Source organism: Rana temporaria, chromosome 5 (assembly GCF_905171775.1).
Source record: "Rana temporaria chromosome 5, aRanTem1.1, whole genome shotgun sequence".
In the NCBI taxonomy this organism is placed as follows: domain Eukaryota; kingdom Metazoa; phylum Chordata; class Amphibia; order Anura; family Ranidae; genus Rana; species Rana temporaria.
In genome coordinates this window covers 172,014,579-172,034,730 of record NC_053493.1, presented here as the reverse complement: position 1 = coordinate 172,034,730, position 20,152 = coordinate 172,014,579, and the positions used below count along the sequence as shown (strand labels likewise).

At 43.6% G+C, this 20,152-nt stretch overlaps 1 protein-coding gene across 1 annotated transcript in view; it reads left to right on the top strand.

Moving 5' to 3' along the window:
- Nucleotides 1–20,152, top strand: part of CTNND2 (catenin delta 2) — a 672,820-nt gene that overhangs the window by 470,843 nt on the left and 181,825 nt on the right. Inside the window, 1 exon segment of the mRNA XM_040353393.1 lies at nt 1,765–1,950. Coding sequence (XP_040209327.1) covers nt 1,765–1,950 — 186 coding nt within the window.

Here is a 20,152-nt window from a genome sequence, read left to right as displayed (position 1 = left end):
TACAGAGTAATAAGAAATCATTAATATTGAAAAACTGTTTTAAATTGTCATACAAATATATATTTGAAATCAAATATTTTGCAATAGCATGGTGTGCGTGTATTTCTGCCAGTCACAGGCAGTGTCATGCACCCTATGAAATATTTCTGCCACACACAGCCTTTGTCCTATAATAAGAGGGAGGTGAAGCGCCGAAACGGCTGTTGCTCCAGCCTTTGCTCCATGAATCATGGAGCAAAGGCTTGGTAAATCAGCCCCATTGTGTTTAATACTCTCTTATTGTGGTTTTGGCACATTTATTCACTTTTGGGTATTTTTATTTTTATTACTGTTTTTAAGACTTATGATTATTGCGCGAAATCACTTTTTCATATAACAATTATATGTTCTCTTCAATCCCAGCCATTGTTGCCTGTTACTCCATTAGAGTGAAAATATACTAATAAAGAAAAATTATTCAGCGCTGGAATGTAAATATAAACTAAAAAATGCAAGCCAGCACTAAGGTAAATTCAAATAAAACACCTCACATTGACATAAAATAATAATAGTGCAGCGCAAAACAAACAATTTTAAACTATACATACAGAAAGTTAAAACATATGATATATAATTAAAAATTATATAATAAAGTCCATATAAAGTGCTCAAGTGCAAAAAGATGATCCAAATCGGAATATAATAGTGAAAAAATCCAAAGGGTGATATCCAGAAGGAACCTCCACCAAATAGCAGGAATGGCCTCTCACCTTACAACTTCGACCTGCAATAGGTCACAAAGCATAATCAGAGAACCACCTGTTCTCAGAGGACAGCAAGCAATGCAGCAGTAGAACCACGATTCAGTCAGACTCAGGATCAGGACATGGCAATCAGGGCATAAAAAACAAAGGAGAGGAAATCTAGTGCTCTCTGAAGCCAAAATACATTTATTTAAGAATAAAAAACGAATACACTCACTGTATAAGCACTCTCAAATGAGTGCAGCGAAACAGCATAAAACATCCATAAGAGCATGGGTTTCAGTCTAGGTCGGCGATCGCGGTTGACGTCACACATGGCCCCTTCCCCTCGTACGACGTTACGTCCCTATGAGCGGGACTTCATCAGCGTGGGGTGAAAAAAGGCAGCAAAGTTTTTTATGCCCTGATTGCCATGTCCTGATCCTGAGTCTGACTGATATCGTGGTTCTACTGCTGCATTGCTTGCTGTCCTCTGAGAACAGATGGTTCTCTGATTATGCTTTGTGACCTATTGCAGGTCGAAGTTGTAAGGTGAGAGGCCATTCCTGCTATTTGGTGGAGGTTCCTTCTGGATATCACCCTTTGGATTTTTGCACTATTATATTCCGATTTGGATCATCTTTTTGCACTTGAGCACTTTATATGGACTTTATTATATAATTTTTAATTATATATCATATATCATATGTTTTAACTTTCTGTATGTATAGTTTAAAATTGTTTGTTTTGCGCTGCACTATTATTATTTTATAACTCCATTAGAGTGGCCATAGGTTTCTTATTGGCCTGTGAAGAAATAGGAATGTGAACAATATGTGGTAAATGTAAGCCTCAATTATAAATGTCTTTTATTTCCAACCATCGTAAAAAATGCTTTTCATATTCACCGCGTATAAATAAATTCCTATAAAAAAGACATTACTAGTTCAGTAACTGTTTTATAACATATTGAGCAGTAAAAAGTGCTGTCCTTTGGAACATGTTTTAGTTAATTTTTAACATACTCTCTTTTAATTTACAGACCATTGAAAACTGTGTGTGCATTTTAAGGAACCTCTCTTACCGTCTAGCTGCAGAAACTTCTCAGGGACAACAAATAGGAACTGATGAACTTGATGGATTACTTTGTGGTGAAACAATCAACAAGGATGCTGAAAGTTCAGGATGCTGGGGAAAGAAGAAGAAGAAAAAGAAATCTCTAGACCAGGTAAGAAAAATACTTAAGTTTAGAAATTTCATTTTTTTTCCATTGTTTCAAATCAAATCTTTTCTTCTAAAAGAGGATCTATCATCAAGATTAACCTTTCATAATTGAAACTGCACACAAAAAAATTTTTTTTTTGAAAAAAAAAAACAGGAATTTTGAAGTTCTTGTGAATTCGGTATCCAGGAATATAGTACAAGACGCGGCTTTTGATCCATAGACCATGGGTAACTTTCAGATGATCGGACGCTGGCTAAACCTTTGCTTGGTCCATCTCCTAGTGTCCCCATATAACCATGAGGCTCCAATTTTGTTAGAAAGCAATAGAGAGAGCAAAGAGAAGAGAAGGTAAGGACCTGTGTCCTGTACTGTTCTCCCAAGATTTGGAATTTAGAGGTACGTGAAGATTCCCCTTATTTTCAAGCAATAATAAAGGGGTTCACAACTTGACAGCTAAACAAGCACAACAGACCCACAGGAGTAACAAGAAAGCAAGAAGGCCAAAGCACCATAAAACAAACTGTTAACAGTAGTATAACAAGGCATCTGGCAACCAACAGTTTGGGAGAAATGTTAAATGAAATGCTCTGCTTAAAGGAGGATTGCAGAACTCAAGGTGCTGTATATGCCCCAGAAACCAGGAAATGGGAATCATATTCAAAGGGTAACAGTCCCAAGAAGGGAAACAAATGATGGCAAAATTACCATCTGGATGGATGGAGGCGAAAAAAAGGGCCCCAAAGGTGGGTATTCCAGTAAGAACTTTGAGAAAAGGAAGGTGGGGCAGCTTCCCATGGGGACATTGTATAGCTATAGATGTCATACCTGACTCCACACCCCTAAGGGCATTGCTGCCAAAATGCTGTGCAGCAGGACATGGCAGGAAAATGAAGAAGGTTTCAGGGGGGAACAAAAAACATCATGGAGGTAAGGTGTTTACCAATCTCTAGGCTGTCCTGTCCCCAATCTAAGAAAGAGGAGTCCAAAGAAGGTTATCGTTGTTGATATGGACATAGCAGGATTGGATCCATTTACAAGGACAGCTTGGGATAGCCATGAGGTGACTAGGAACAAATCTGTTTAGTAAAAAAAGGTCAGTCGGGATCTACAGGGTTTCAAATTTGGCCAGGTCAAGGTATATTTAGAATGAGGGAAAAATAATAAACTTAGGATGATTTTTTTTCATTAGCCCACTAGGTAGAGCTGTTTTCTCAAAGATAGAAAGATTGGATGACAGAATTCATGTGTTTGGAGGCCTATAGCCACAGACTCAGAGGAATCCCACTGGTTATATCAGGAAATTAGAACAGTGGCAATAATCTAGCACCCCATTGACATTAAGAATCAAAGTAGTCACATCAGTTCGAAAAAGTTTACAGGGAAAAGTCGAAGGGAAAGAAATCAACCCACACAATGCACTAAGTGGAGGGGAAGAATTTCTCTGGCATCAGAGATTTTCATGCAGATGTACAGAAGTCTTTACAAGTTTACCTTTAGATTAGACAAATGGCTTTGTCAGGAGGCACCTTGTGGAAGTTTAACTACAAAAAAAAACTATACCAATGCATCTTGTGCAATGTGGTATGTAAACCTATAACCCTGTTATCACCACAGCCGTATGCCACCAGATTGCTTCCACATATTCCAGTAAGTGCTGGTCTGCCCCCCTCCATGTTTCCTGGGTTTAAAGCACCCAGCGGCAACCCCAGGACCAGGATGGAGTGTGCCGCTAATTTCAGGATTAACCCCATGTCTGCCGCTTGATCCAAATTATAAGGTGAGACATGCAAAACCAGAGAGACTACAAATTTCACATCCTCACCTTTCTCAGCATTCAACCAAAGAGGGGGGCTATGGCCCACACGGCTTCTTTTTATTATCAACATGACATCATACATGTGAACACACTGATTGGTTAATTCTATACAATTCACTCCCATTTTACCCACCCATTCACCCACCCCCCTGTGACGTCTGTTCTTGCATCATGGCACATGTTTTAAAAGCCTTCAATTAGCCCAGATGCCTCGTGTAAGTCCATTCTGCAATGTCCATATACAGGGATTCTCGGCCAGCTTTGCAAGGGTTTGCCACATAAGGTATAACAGTCCTTCTTGTACAGAAGGGGTGACTTCCTCTTGCAAGTCAATAATTGTTTCCTTCAGTGAGAATCAGGAGTGAGTGAGGGGAATGGAGCTGCTTTTGATTTCAATAGCTATCTCGGTATGTCCATCCAAGTTGAAATATACTTTAAAAAAATATCTGACAAAACTTCATGTAAGGATAATATCTGCATTGCAACACATACCCATACATATATATCTTATTTAGATAATGAATATAAAAACAAATAAACAGTATAAGGAATAAGAAAGAGAAAACATTTCAGTAATTCTAATAAAAAGAATTAGCTTAACTAAAAAAAATAGGCATTTTAGTATAATCTATCACAGTCCCCCCATAAAATGACTATTTTATCAGTACTGTCCCTATGCTCTCTTTGTCCTTTTCCCTCATTTGAAAATGTGGTATGTGTTTTTCTTAACAGGTAGAGACGGTAATGGAGGATACGGTCAGTACAACAAAACATTATCGTAACCAATATAAGCAGAAACAAAATTGCTATACTTGAGTACAAATGTGTTATCACCCAAAATACTGTCCCCAGGTAACATTCTAAATGCACCCCCCCCCTTGTCAGCTAATATCATGTATGAGGCCATATGATTTACAAAGTCATTTGTGCAGTGGCCTCTAGGTGTTCAGTTAAACCTTGGAGAGTATCTCTGTTTATAGTTAACGAATCTCTATTGACCATAGCAAACATAATTATTCCAATCTACATTCCCATTACTAAATTAAATTTCATAAAAGCATCCGTTTCACCTAATTACTATATTTTCCTTCATAAGCATTTTAATTTTGCAGAAGAACATTAATTTTATATTGGGCTCTTTCCTAAATATTTTATTTCCTAAAGAAACGTATTCATTAAATTACACTAGTTTTCAGAACCGATCATACAGTATGAATACTCTTGTCACATGACTGTTTAAACAAACATAGCAGCCCTTGGTTCAGTGTTCAGTATGGACGAACATACAGAAGTTTCATTGTACTTCTACATGGATCCAATTATAAAAGCACAATATTCCTTCCCACAATACATTCGTCAATCCGAAGCCTGGAAATTGACTTTTTGATCCATAAATATGGCTCTATCATACTGCATCATCTGTTCATGTTGTATCTTTAATTTTCACTATTTTAACTGACCTTTTCTTTTTAACATCCAGTTGTCACTAGACAAAGCTTAAACAAAGCTGAGTATACACCTTCCATTATTTTTGAACCAACACCCTTAAAGTAAGATGTTCTTCAAAACAAATGGTGCAAAAACCCAAATTTTAGTAAAATACCAGAGAGAGAGAAATAGAGAGAGAAAGAGAGAAGGAGAAAGAGAGAGAAAGAGAGAAGGGAAAAGAGAGAGAGAGAGAGAGAGAGAAGGAAAGAGAGAGAGAGAGATAGAGAAATAGAAAGAGAGAGAAATAGATAAAATTAAAAAAAAACTCAATGAACTCTCAGTCATTTAAACCCATCACTAGAAAGTCACATGGTTTCTGGTTTCTGCAAAAACACAGAAGGGTAATTTTCCTACAGCGTGTGTCAGGCTGTGTTACCTGATCTCTCTGTTGAGAGAAACATCTGCTAGCTATTTAAACCGAATCTTACTACTTTGAGAAGATTGTACAAGCTCTATACCATACTTCATACACCATACAATCGAATTGTATCGTTTTTCTTATTTTTAATCCTTTTTTAAAAATTTTAAACATATTTGGTTTGTACATCTGCCAAAAATCATGTACATTACATTATAATATGACATTTCCCAACTACAGCAGCAACAAAACATCGTTTAGAGGACAAACTCGTGAAATTCACAGACTAGCTCCAGCCTAATGAACTGTGAAGTGGCCATTTTCACGAGAACCTCCTCCAATCAATCCAAAATTTCCACTCTGTCAGAAACGTCACATTATAAAAACTTTTAACACTTGTTTGTTTTTATTTTTATTTATTTTTTATTTTTTTTAACCTAACTTTCATATTTTATTATTTTTCCTGGGGAACCTTAAGCAAATTAGAAGAATCTACTACCCCAATTTACCAACCAAACCCAAATTTAGAATCTGTTGTAAACATTGCTCAATCCTCAACTTATTATTAATTCTTACAACCAGATCTGTAGGATTTCCTGTTACATACTAAATACCATGTTGTTTACCATTATCTGAATTTTATACAGTTCTTCACACAATCTCAATCAATAATTTTTCTCTTAAACCTTTGTTCTGATCCCATGTTTGTGCTTTGACATATCATAATACATTTTCAGTTGTTGAGGATAACATATTCATAAACATTTACAGGCAGTATTAAACGTAATTTTCTCATTAAAGAACTGTTTTACACTTTGACATTAATTAACTAATTACCCTATGTAATATATCACAGTGATTATGGGACTCAAAACCTGTAGTTACTTTAAACTTATCCTGGACCCCCTTTGGGATCTATATATATCAAAACCTATATCAACTATATTCCAACCCACAAACCCCAGTGGTCCCAATACCATGTATTTGAGAAAAAGATTTATAGTTTCATTCAGATGTGGGTGGCACAGTCCATCATATCTCATCTCCAGAATGTTTTCGAAGGAACCTCTTAATCATCACCCAGGGGATATCGGTAATTATCGGTACCTACATCAGAAATGCGAGAAAAACTCATACACGGATATTAGTTAACTATTTTCCAAGAGCGGCCACATAATTTCTCAAAGTATCAGACTATAATTGCAACTGTCATAGCTTATAACAACCTAATCTAGAGACTGTCTCAAACAAGATTTCAAAAGGGGATAATAAATGCCCTTGGGGAATACCGTACACTTTCCTGAGGGTGGTATGTGGAATAAACCGTTTAAATGTGATATGTAAAGTGTTCCAATGTGGTACACAGAACCCTTCATATTTCTTTTTGTGACTGTAGCAATGAACGCAAGGATTTACTCACTCTCTACCACCTCAGCTACCCCATGGAGCCATCAACATACAAGGTGAATCAAGGCATTGGGGTCGGGGCATCCAGGACAGCAAATGAGCGGATTCTACCTCCAGGTAGGTCTGCCACTCTCTTCGTTCCATGCTTGTCCAATGAGATGGCATGATATGATACCCCCCTTGGACAAGCGGACGAAGAGAAGAAGGGCCGGTGGCCCGCAGAGCACAGAATCCAGTATGGGAAATGGGCAGCGGGCAGGACAGGACACCACCTGCGTTCACAGGGAATGGGGTTGGGACAGGACGGGGCAAGTCGGAGCAAGGCCTCCAGCAAAGAACAGCATCCGGGCGGGGCCCAGGCTTCCAGGGCCCATGCTTCCACAATAGCAGTGGTGTTGCTCTCAGCATTCACACAGCAGCTTAGACCCTGGGCAGATCACGATCCGGTAGGTAATACCAACAGGGAAAGCAGCCAGGACATCAGGCATGGTCTTGAAGATGCAAATAAACAAACAGCCAGTGGGTACCACATCACAACAACTAAACAGGCAACAGGCAAAAAGCCCTTTATGTATCAGGTCATGAATCACATACCACCATCAGGGCAGGGGAGGTAATACTACACAATCTAACAGATAAAACGATAAAAATCATAGTCCCCGTCCCTCTCCCCCTCTCCCACCCCCCCTCCTTTCTCCTTTTTACCCTTTCCCTTCTCTCTTCTCCCTTTGCTTTTCTTTCCCTCCTATTGGGAGCATCTGCATGACCCCTCCATGTTTAAGGTTTTTGCAACATGATGACATGCGTCGCTATGACACAGCATCCTCAACCTCAGTTATGTGCCTGTTATTGTGTAGGACCGTGCAGACGGTCCATATTCGTTACTATTTGCACTAGTATAGCAAAAGGAAATAAGAAAGCAGACCTGTGCCTTGTCTCATTGTCTTTCCTCATGCTGTGTCATATGGTTTTGTATGTTGTGAGAAATGTATTACACTTTCTTTTTGTCTTCAATAAAAAGTTAATTGATAAAAAAAAAAAAAAAAAAAAGAATCATAGTCCCCATTTATATATATCTAAATCAAGCTCAGCGGAAGGAAACAAACTAGCATTGTGAGCTACAGCACTAAAAATCCTACTCATATCTTAATATTTCCGTCAGTTACTATAAACATGTAACATGCAAAACTCACATACACATTTATCTATCAAAGAAACAGTTGCAATATCCCAGTTCAGCTATTTTAAAAACCTGTCTCCTACGTTTTTTTTTTGTAACAGCTAACACATGTGAGAAGGGTTAAAGCGGAGTTCCGGCCACAATTTCACTTTTTAAATATAAATACCCCTGTAATACACATGCTTAATGTATTCTAGTAAAGTTAGTCTGTAAACTAAGGTCTGTTTTGTTATGTTGTTACAGCATTTAGACACTTTATAAAATAGAAATTGACTGGGGCCATCTTAAGTGTGGGCATCATGAAGCCAGACTGTATGACTTCCTGGATTTCAGCCTGGCAGATCTCGCACAAGCAGTGTACTAGGTTTCAGATCAGGTTACAATAGCAACAGGAGTGTCAGATGAAGTTGCCGCCCCTTATCTATGCAAACCTCCCCTCCCCTCCTCCTTCCAGGAACCAGTAAATATACTAAATAATTTGTTCCTGTGCAGATATATCTACAAAACAAGATTATATAAATATATATATCTTGTTATATATGTAGTGTGTATACATATACTAGACATGTGCACTGTCAATAAATTCATTTTGTTTAGTTCCGTTTCGCATTAGCCGTTATTTCGTATTTTGTGCCCGAAACTCAATTCGGATTCGTACGAAATACGAATTTTCGTTAGATTCGTTCACTTTTCATAACAATTACCAACATTCGTTATGATGAATTTAAAAATCTGGACGCTTAAAGAGGACTAATAGTATCTGCTGTGCTCATTATGAGGGGTTCCCACCATTCCTGTGCTGTGCTGACTTCCTGTGGCTGTACCCCTGCTGTGCTCATTATGAGGGGTTCTTACCATCCCTGTGCTGTGCTGACTTCCCGGGGCTGTAGGGATGGTGGAAACCCACCATAATGAGCAGAGCAGGAGTACAGCCACAGGAAGTCAGCACAGCACAGGGATGGTGGGAACCCCTCATTATGAGCACAGCACAGGGATGGTGGGAACCCCTCATAACAAAAAACCAAATACAAGTCCAAAGGAGAAAGAAGGTTTGCTTTTCAGGGTCCTAGACTATGGAACGCTTTACCAACCAGCATTCGGTTGGAGGAAAACCACCTGACTTTCAGAAGACAGATCAAAACTCTGCTCTTTTGATGTCATGAGACACGAACAACTAGCGCCCAGAAGCGATTCAGTTCGCATGCGCCGCGCTTTATACGTTTTTCATTCATTCATTCATTCATAATGAGCACAGCAGAAGTACAGACCCAGGAAGTCAGCACAGCACAGGGATGGTGGGAACCCTTCATGAGCACAGCACAGGGATTGTGGGAACCCCTCATAATGAGCACAGCAGAAGTACATACCCAGGAACTCAGCACAGCATGGGGATGATGGGAACCCCTCATGAGCACAGCACATGGATGGTGAGAACCCCTCATAATGAGCACAGCAGAAGTACATACCCAGGAACTCAGCACAGCACAGGGATGATGGGAACCCCTCATGAGCACACCACAGGGATGATGGGAACCCCTCATGAGCACAGCACAGGGATGGTGAGAACCCCTCATAATGAGCACAGCAGAAGTACAGACCCAGGAACTCAGCACAGCACAGGGATGGTGGGAACCCCCGATAATGAGCACAGCAGAAGTACAGCCCCAGGAACTCAGCACAGCACAGGAATGGTGGGAACCCCTCATAATGAGCACAGCACAGGGATGGTGGGAACCCCTCATAATGAGCATAGCAGAAGTACAAACCCAGGAAGTCAGCACAGCACATGGATGGTGGGAACCCCTCATAATGAGCACAGCAGAAGTACAGACCCAGGAACTCAGCACAGGGATGATGGGAACCACCCCCTCATGAGCACAGCACAGGGATGGTGAGAACCCCTCATAATGAGCACAGCAGAAGTACAAACCCAGGAAGTCAGCACAGCGATGGTGGGAACCCCTCATAATGAGCACAGCACAGGGATGGTGGGAACCCCTCATAATGAGCACAGCACAGGGATGGTGGGAACCCCTAATATTGAGCACAGCACAGGGATGGTGGGAACCCCTCATAATGAGCACAGCACAGGGATGGTGGGAACACCTCATGAGCACAGCACAGGGATGGTGGGAACCCCTCATAATGAGCACAGCAGAAGTACAAACCCAGGAAGTGAGCACATGGATGGTGGGAACCCTTCATAATGAGCACAGCATAAGTACAAACCCAGGAACTTAGCACAGCACTGGGATGGTGGGAACCCTTTATAATGAGCACAGCACAGGGATGGTGGGAACACCTCGTGAGCACAGCACAGGGATGGTGGGAACCCCTCATAATGAGCACAGCAAAAGTACAGCCCCAGGAAGTCGTCACAGCACAGGGATGGTGGGAACCCCTCATGAAGGGTTCCCACCATCCCTGTTCTGTGCTGAATTCCTGGGTTTGTACTTCTGCTGTGCTCATTATGAAGGGTTCCCACCATCCCTGTGTTGTGCTCATTATGAAGGGTTCCCACCATCCCTGTGCTGTGCTGAGTTCCTGGGTTTGTACTTCTGCTGTGCTCATTATGAGGGGTTCCCATTATAAAGCAAAGTACTCACTTTGGGTGCCAATTGTCAAGGATTGATTTCATGACACAATTTCAGGATCAACTCCATGTCTGCCGCTTGATCCAAATTATAAGGTGAGACATGCAAAACCAGAGAGACTACAAATTTCACATCCTCACCTTTCTCAGCATTCAACCAAAGAGGGGGGCTATGGCCCACACGGCTTCTTTTTATTATCAACATGACATCATACATGTGAACACACTGATTGGTTAATTCTATACAATTCACTCCCATTTTACCCACCCATTCACCCACCCCCCTGTGACGTCTGTTCTTGCATCATGGCACATGTTTCAAAAGCCTTCAATTAGCACAGATGCCTCGTGTAAGTCCATTCTGGAATGTCCATATACAGGGATTCTCGGCCAGCTTTGCAAGGGTTTGCCACATAAGGTATAACAGTCCTTCTTGTACAGAAGGGGTGACTTCCTCTTGCAAGTCCATGTTTGTTTCCTTCAGTGAAGTGAGGACAAGGAGGGGGAAGGGCAGAGGGTGGAAGTCCATATTTGTTCTTTGGAATGAGGAATTTAGGAGGGAGGGGGGACACGGAGTGAGAATCAGGAGTGAGTGAGGGGAATGGAGCTGCTTTTGATTTCAATAGCTATCTCTGTATGTCCATCCAAGTTGAAATATACTTTAAAAACATATCTGACAAAACTTCATGTAAGGATAATATCTGCATTGCAACACATACCCATACATATATATCTTATTTAGATAATGAATATAAAAACAAATAAACAGTATAAGGAATAAGAAAGAGAAAACATTCCAGTGATTCTAATAAAAAGAATTAGCTTAACTCAAAAAAATAGGCATTTTAGTATAATCTATCACACTGGGTAGAGGAGAGGGGGAGCAGTCAACATCCATTCACTGATCTCCCCTTGCTATGTCCAGGGAAGAAGCTAATGGAGCGTGATCTGCAATCTGGGTAGGTAAGACATCAGTGAACTTTTAGAGCCTTAATGTCTCTGTGACAGGAGTCACTTTGGGAAGGGGGTTTGTGAAACTCCTCTTACCTTGGAGAGCTCTGGAAACTTTGTGTCCAGCTTCCCCCGACCCTCTTATGTGTAAATCACCCTGAATGAATGAATGAAAAATTTAATGAATGAAAAATTTATATAGCGCGGCACATGCGAACTGAATCGCTTCTGGGCGCTAGTTGTTTGTGTCTCATGCCTTCAGAAGAGCAGGGTTTTGATCTAATAGGGACACAGGGTGAATGAGAACCACACTATGATCTGTACTAATTGGACTCAGTTTACATCCGCACTGGAACCTTGTATATACGTATATATTGTGTGTTGTCTCATGCTGTTGGACTCATTTGCTGAGATCGTTTGGGGTGTGGTTGTATTCCATTGTCTCTGTCTGCCCTGGCTGTGGGGGGTTGGGTTCCTCCAACAGCTCTCCTTGCTGAGTGGACAGTTTACCCCGCCCTGAATTCCAAAGGAGCGGTGATGGTCCTGAGTGGGATATCTGTTGTGTCCATGTGTGATAATTAGGGTTGTCCCGATACCGATACTAGTATCAGTATCGGGACCTATACCGAGCATTAGCATACTCGTGCAAATGCTCCCAATGCTTCACCCGATAATACAGATCGGAGAAGTCAGCGGGCGGCGGGCCGAGAGCGGGGAGGGGATCAGGGTGGAGAGCGTGGCTTGGCGTAGAGCGGAGTGGGGCGGAGTGCGTGGTTTGGCGTACAGCGGAGAGCAGGGCGGAGTGCGCGGCGGGGATCAGAGTGGAGAGGGGCGGAGAGCGCAACAGGGATCAGAGCGGAGAACAGAGCATCGGGCGGGCAATAAAGTGACATGTAACAGAAAGAAAACAACAACAGGTGCCACTTAGAAAAGACTGTAAACTTTTAATGTATAAACAGCATTAAGTTACTCACATAGAAGTTACTGTATTTAGGCATAAAGATGGGGTCCATAGGACAGTCAGTCTCCTGGCCGTGTTGGTGAAGTCCACTTGTAGCAGCTGCTGTGTGTTGCAGAGATGAATGCAGGTGCTTGTTTTCCCAAACAGGAAGTTTCCAGGTAAACTGTGTGGCAGCTAGATAGAGGGCTGAAGCGCACGCTGGGACACAACGGCGTGCAGAGGGGGGGGGGTGACGTCACAGGACCCAGAATGCAACGCGTTTCAGTGTGAGTTCTGGGGGATCACAGCGCGCACCTTTCTCAAGCTCCTGAGTATATATGTGTATATTTTAAGTAAAGTGACATGACAAGCGTGTCTTCTGCTGTTTTTTTTGCCTGGGTGTCCCTTTCTGGGGAAGGAAACGAGTGATGTCTCTCTCTTACCCAGGAATATGGTGGAAGGAGTGCCTCCGTGCAACACATTTTCTCTGCTTAGGGTGCCACTTGGGAAGGCTTGTTTCTCTGCTTGAGCTAACGCAGTATTTGAGCACTGGACACGGGACAGCTCAGATTTTTTGAACAGATAAAACAAAGTATGTCCTGCTGTGTAAATCCCATCACCCTGGCAGGTATTTTGCTGGATGTGACTCCTGCCTGTTTGTTTCAATGCTGAAGCAGGGAGTTTTGATAAGCAGTGAACTAAGAATGGCCCAGGGGGAGGGGAGACCTGCATTTCTTTGGTGAATAAGAACTAACTCTTCAGGAGTGCAGGACATTCTTCCCACTGACCAGCAATGTAAGGATTCTTCCCCCTGACCGCCAATGTAAGGGGCATTCTTCCCACTGACCGCCAATGTAAGGGGCATTCTTCCCACTGACCGCCAATGTAAGGGGCATTCTTCCCCCTGACCACCAATTTAAGCAACATTCTTCTCACTGATCATCAATGTATGGGGCATTCTTCAAAAAAGTATCGGTATTCGGTATCAGCGAGTACATGAAAAAAAGTATCGGTACTTATACTCAGTCCTAATAAAGTGGTATCGGGACAACCCTAGTGATAATAAAACAGTTTGTTGTTTGCCACTCTACACTGGTGTTGTCTGGTCACTGGGTGGGTTAAAGAGTCTTGAATAGTGCTGGTTCTGGACAAAGGAAGCAGTTATGGCAGACAAAGTTCTGTTGAGGACGATTGTACATCATAGTCTCATTAAAGAGAATCCGTCACCAAACAAATCATCACATAATGGACTTTTTGTCCTCATTTGATGAAAAATGCAATTTAGTTAAAAATATAATACAAGTCCCTCTACAGTATGTACAAGCATACAGTATCTCCAAAAAGTGAGTACACCCCTCACATTTTGGTAAATATTGGGAAACTGATGGCCTATCTGGCACATCTGGATGATAAGCCTCCGGTTGTGGTTTCGCTTAGTGACCCTGATGGAACGTAGTATTACTGACCCAAGTGAAGTTGCAGCAAAATTTCAGCAATTCTATAGTACTCTCTATGAATCTCAGAGTTCCCATGCACATGGGGAACTGCAGTCCTATTTGGCCATCATTCTGTTTCCTCGGCTTAACCAGGAGCAGGTTAAACTATTAGATGCGCCAATTACGGCGCATGACATTACTGAGGCGATTCCTCAATTGCCAAGTCTAAGGAATCGGGGCTAGATGAATTCCCTTTTTGAATTCTATGCTACCTACTCCAATATACTTGTTCCCAAGCTAAAGGCCCTGTATCAATCAATCTTTAACACAAACATACTCCCTGAATCTATGCAGGAAGCCCAAATCATAGTGCTCCCCAAGCCTGGTAAGGACCCTGAAACATATCGGCCTATATCTTTACTGCAGGTGGATATTAAAATCTTAGCTAAAATATTAGCCTCTAGGTTGAATGCTGCCATATTGTCACTTATTCACACAGACCAACAGGGATTCATGCCAGGGAAGAACACTGCTATGAACATCAGAAGACTGTATATGAATGTTCAGGCGTGGCATGATAACTCGGGAACCAGGGTGGTTGTGGCGCTTGATACGGCCAAAGCCTCTGATTCAGTTGAGTGGCCCTACCTGTGGGAATGTCTACATAACTATGGCTTTGTACCGCATTTTATCAAATGGGTGCAACTCCTGTATCAGACTCCCAGGGCGAGAATCTTTGTCAATGGATGGCTATCGGAGCGGTTTTCTCTGGAGAGGGGCACTCGGCAGGGATGTCCCCTCTCCCCATTGCTTTATGCCTTGTCCGCTGAGCCGCTGGCTATCGCCATTAGAGCGTACCCTGATATTCAGTGATCGGGGAAACACGGTGGATAAGATAGGCCTGTATGTGGACAACACTATCCTATACCTAGCGGATCAGGGACCGTCACTGCAAACCGTGCTGAGAATTATTGATTCAGATGGGTGGCTATTTGGGACTGCGCATTAATTGGGACAAGTCCCAAATTCTTCCCATAGATGTCTTCCCCCCACCTATGGTATCTCCTCCGCTGCCACTCTCCAGGGTGTCTAGGATTAGATACCTAGTAGTTGAAGTCACCAGGAATTTGACAGATTATACATCCCTAAATGTGGCGCCACTTTTTGACATGATCAAACTTAAAACACAGACGTGGGCTAGGTTACCCTTGGGGGTCATGGGGCGCGTTAATAGTCTCCAGATATGTTTGACCAAGGTGAAGACACGGGAGGAATGAACTAGGTAGTTTAAATAGCCGGAAGGGACTGGCTGTAGATGGGGTGGGAAATGATCACCAGGTGAGTCTCTATGGAACGATGAGTGCTGTCCAGCCCTGACAGTACCCCCTCCTCAATGACCTCATCCCCTCGGAGGGCCACTGGGTTTGAGGGGAAAATGTCTGGAAAGCACGGAGGAGGACAGGAGCATGTACGTACAAGGATGAGACCCAAGAGCATTCCTCCGGACCATACCCTTTCCAATGAACCAGGTACTTTATGCACCCACGGAACCTACAGGAGTCAACGATTGATTGTATCTCATACTCTTCATGGTTCTCAACCTGAAACTTGCGAGGACGTGGTACTGAGGTGGTGAAAAGGTTACACACCAAAGGTTTTAATAAGGAGACATGGAATATATTTGAAATACGCATGTTAGAAGTAAGGTCTAATGCGTAAGCCACTGGGTTGATCCTACGGAGAATACGGAAAGGCGCAAAAAACCATGGTACCAGTTTCAGTGAGGGAACACGCAGGCGCAGGTAGGCGTCTGCGGTCAGCATGGAGACTGTACGTCTCACTGGCATGTCGCAAGGACTCTTGGACCTCAACCCAAGTAGAACAAAGATCATGGAGGTACTGCTCTAACACAGGAATTCTTTGAGGACCAATGAATGGTTGGAAACCATAATTTCCCATAAACTGAGACAATCAGGAATCGATATTGACTGCACTTTTGTAACCCCCGCGTTTCAGAACTGCCCCAAATAGGGCTTCCTGACGAGTCGGTTGTAGCTGGCGGTTGGAGGGAAAAAAATCTGTTTGGTGGGCAAGATAGAAGTTCTATCTTTTACCCTGAAGACACTACTTTGCAAACCCACCGGTCGGGGACCTGAGATGTCCACCGGGTCGCAAATTCGCGAAGACGTCCCCCCACCTGAGAGATGGGTGGGGGCAAACCTTCATGCGGACGTTGCTTTGTTTGCAGGTTTGTTGGGTTTGCGAAACCAGGGAAGTCCCTGAGCAGGCGCTTTATCAGCCTGTGGTCTTTTACCCGCCGTACTGGGCAGACCAAAAAAACGCTTGTGTGCAGTAAAGAAGGGCCCTTGCCTACGGCGTGGCTCCTTCCCCTTTTTGGACTGTGGGAGCAGTGTGCTCTTACCTCCTGTAGAATTTTTAATTATGTCATCCAGGGGAGTTCCAAAAAGTCTGTCGCCCTTAAAGGGCAAGTCCATCAGGGCTTTCTTGGAAGATTGGTTGGCGGACCAAATCTTAACCAAAGTAGACGGCGTAACGCCACCGCCTGACCTAAAGCTCTGGCCAGCAGAGAATTAGTGACCAAGGCTGATTTGCAATTGAATTTTAGGCCTTGTACTAGTAGGTCAGCTAGGGATAACTCGTTCGAGGAAGCCTGGCGCTTGTAACCCATTGAGCAGCATCTTTGCCCCTTCCGTGAGTGTCTGAGACACCAGGGCCCCAACTATGGTTGGGCATACCGTCAACACACTACCGTGTACAGGTTGTGGGTGATTGCCTCAGCCTTCTCGTCCGCAGGGTTTTTGAAGGCGGGAGCCCCCTCCACTGGTATGGTGGAGCTTGTTTAATCTGGACACAGGAGGGTCCACTATCGGGGGCAAGGTCCATCTTTTCAAGAAACTCTCTTCAAGAGGGTTCTTGGTCCGCATCTTCAGATACCTCAGGGCCAGGGTCATGAGCGCTAGCTAGACCCGGCAACGCATCTGAGTTGTCCCCAGCAGATGGTGGGGGGAGGGGGCGCTTTCTAGCCCCCATTCTCCCACGCGCTGCTTCCACCTGGCTACAAAGGCATCTAGGATTGCCGCATAGCGTCCACCGATAAATCGGGTGCAGGGGCATCAATTGCCAGCTCAGTTGTCTCAGGGGAAAAAGCATCTGCTTCTGATGCAATGCTGTCCACACACCTGACACAGGGACCACCAAACAAGTACCCCACCACTCCTGGCTGCAGCAGAGATGAGGGGTTCCCCCCCAGAGGACTCACCACCCGGGAACCGTATAGATGTTTTAGCTAGCAGAGCTGCCACCTGCAGAGTGCGTCTGTCGATCTGTGCTCTCCAAAGCTGTGATCGAAGGCTGTTTGTGGGGCTGCGATTTTTGTCAGTCTTTCAGACTGCTCAGTCGCAGCATGTATCTGTTCATCTGCCGTTTTTAAAATGGTCTGATCCATGGTACAATGGCCGCTAGATCTGACACTAGATGACAGGGCAGAAAATCACGGTGCAGCAGAGTAATGCAGCAGTCAGTACACCTCAGCAGAAATCGCCAGAAAAATGCGGCTATAAGAAGATGGCCGCCAGTGAGAAAAGAAATACAGCATGGACACCAACATGGGTGCCGACAGCATGGAGCAAGACACACAGGAAAGCAGAAGCTCTTATGCAGCTTTATACATTGTGTAAGTAAGAAATACAGCATGGACACACCAAACATGGCCGCCGACAGCATGGAGCAAGACACACAGGAAAGCAGAATCTCTTATGCGGCTTTATACATTGTGCAAGTAAAGAAATACAGCATGGACACACCAAACATGGCCTTTATACACTGATTTAGTGACTTATGGTAACCCAAGTGAAGCTCCCCAGAGGAACCCCTGCCCAGCAGCTAGCTCAGAGAGCCTAGGAGGAGGAGGGGGAGGGGATAAGGGGGGTAAGGCCCTTTACTCACCTCTCCAAGGATGCCCAGCTCTGTCTACTTGCTAAAGCAAGGTAGTAGCTACTTCCCCTTCTGTGGGTTTATGCTGGAAGCATCCTGGACAGCGCATCTACTGCATGGTAACGGAGGTGACTGTCGGCCAGGCTACTGCGACTCGGCCCTGCAGACCGGTCTTTATGCAAGCCCTGGAGCATATAGCTCACCGGCCACCCGTAGAGCGACGGGCATGTCGTGGACGACCCAGCGCGCAGATATGGTCGGCACACGCTCGATGGCCGAAACTGGGAAGAATACAAGAATCTGGGATCCAGCCTGTCGCCCAGTCGGCAGTTGATCGAAGATCGCAGGAAAAACTTAAATAAATAAATAAAAAATCCAAAAAATAAATCCAAACTAAAAGCCTCCAAGCCTTGGGCCTGAAGGGAGCCATGTCTTCTCCTAGACTAGGCAGAAAAAAACTGAACTGCTTGGTGCAGGCTGAGAGGATATAGTCAGTGGGACCGCACCCTGGGCGGGGGGGTTCAGCTTTGAAGTTAACACTTTCTGCCTAGTCACTCCTAAGATAGGCTATCTCCCACTATGTCGAGATTAAGGATGTGTCCATCCATGAACGAAAGAGAAAGAGAAGATATATGCAATGCATATAGCGTGACACTGTGAGGGTACCTCGAATAGGTAAAGATTTGAGAAAATGCACTCGCATGAATGAAAGGGCAGCGGGCATAAATCCATGAGTGCCGAACTCGCATCTCCCTCAGAGTGTCAGCTATACAGGTGAGAGTGTGATCTGATCCTCATACATCCAAATGTCAAGGCTCAATGTAATGGATACATTTAATAAAAACACGCAGGCACAGTTTACGCTCTATTTTCAGGGTAAAAAAGTGAGTGTTAAACGCCAATAAATACAGTAATTAAGGCTCTGTGTTCCGTGATGTATTCCCAAAAAAAGGATTTTACAGGTAAGCTGTATTTAAAAATCCTATTTTCTTGATCATACATCACGGGACACAGAGCCTTAATTACTGTATTTATTGGCGTTTAACACTCACTTTTTACCCTGAAAATAGAGCGTAAACTGTGCCTGCGTGTTATACGCAGGGGGTGTGGAAAGTTTTTCCCCTCTTAAATTTAGGGTGCATGTTATACGACTGTGCGTGTTATACACCGATAAATACGGTATTTAATGGGATGTCCCATAGCAATGCTAAAATTTGAGGGGAGGGAGACACAGATCAGAAATAAGACCGTCATCGGGCCCGAGGATCTACACTGCTGCCTGCAGCACACTACACCCGAAGGCGGCATCCTAATACCCTCTCACATCTACCTGGTAGAATTTAGTAAATGTATGGACCGAAGACCAAGTAGCAAGCAGCCTTGCAGATCTGAGCCATGGAGGCCTGGTGATGCACTGCCTATGAAGCACCAACTGCTCTAGTCGAGTGCGCTTTCTTTCACCTGAAAAGGAGGGATCTTCTTTTCTAAACCATAGGCCTGAATAATGACTTGTCGAATCCATCTTGCAATAGTGGATTTTGATGCTGTCTGGCCCTTACTCGGGCCTTGTGGCAGAATAAACAGACAATCAATCTTCCTTATCTGAGCCGTAGCTTGCAGATAAATCTTTACAGCTCTTACAACATCTAAAAAGTGTAGACTCTCTTCCTCCGCAGACTGCGGATCTAGAAAAAGACGGTAGGACTATATCTTGGTTCAGATGGAATCCTGAAACCACCTTAGGTAAGAAAGTTGGGTGAGGATGCAGCACCACCCTGTCATCGTGAATATTCATATACGGTTCTTTACACGAAAGAGTCGCCAATTCCAATACCCTCCTTGCTGAGGATATGGCTACAAGAAAAAACAGTTTCTGTGTCAACAGACTTAGAGAAACCTGGTGTAAAGGTTCAAAAGGTAGTTTCTGTAAAACAGATAATACCAAATTCAAATTCTCCATGGGCACACGGGAGATTTAACCGGAGGATTCAAACGCAGTGCACCCTGAACAAAGACCCTGACTAGGGAATGAGGGGCAAGCGTTTTTTGAAAGAATACCGACAAGGCCGAGTGCTCAAGGCC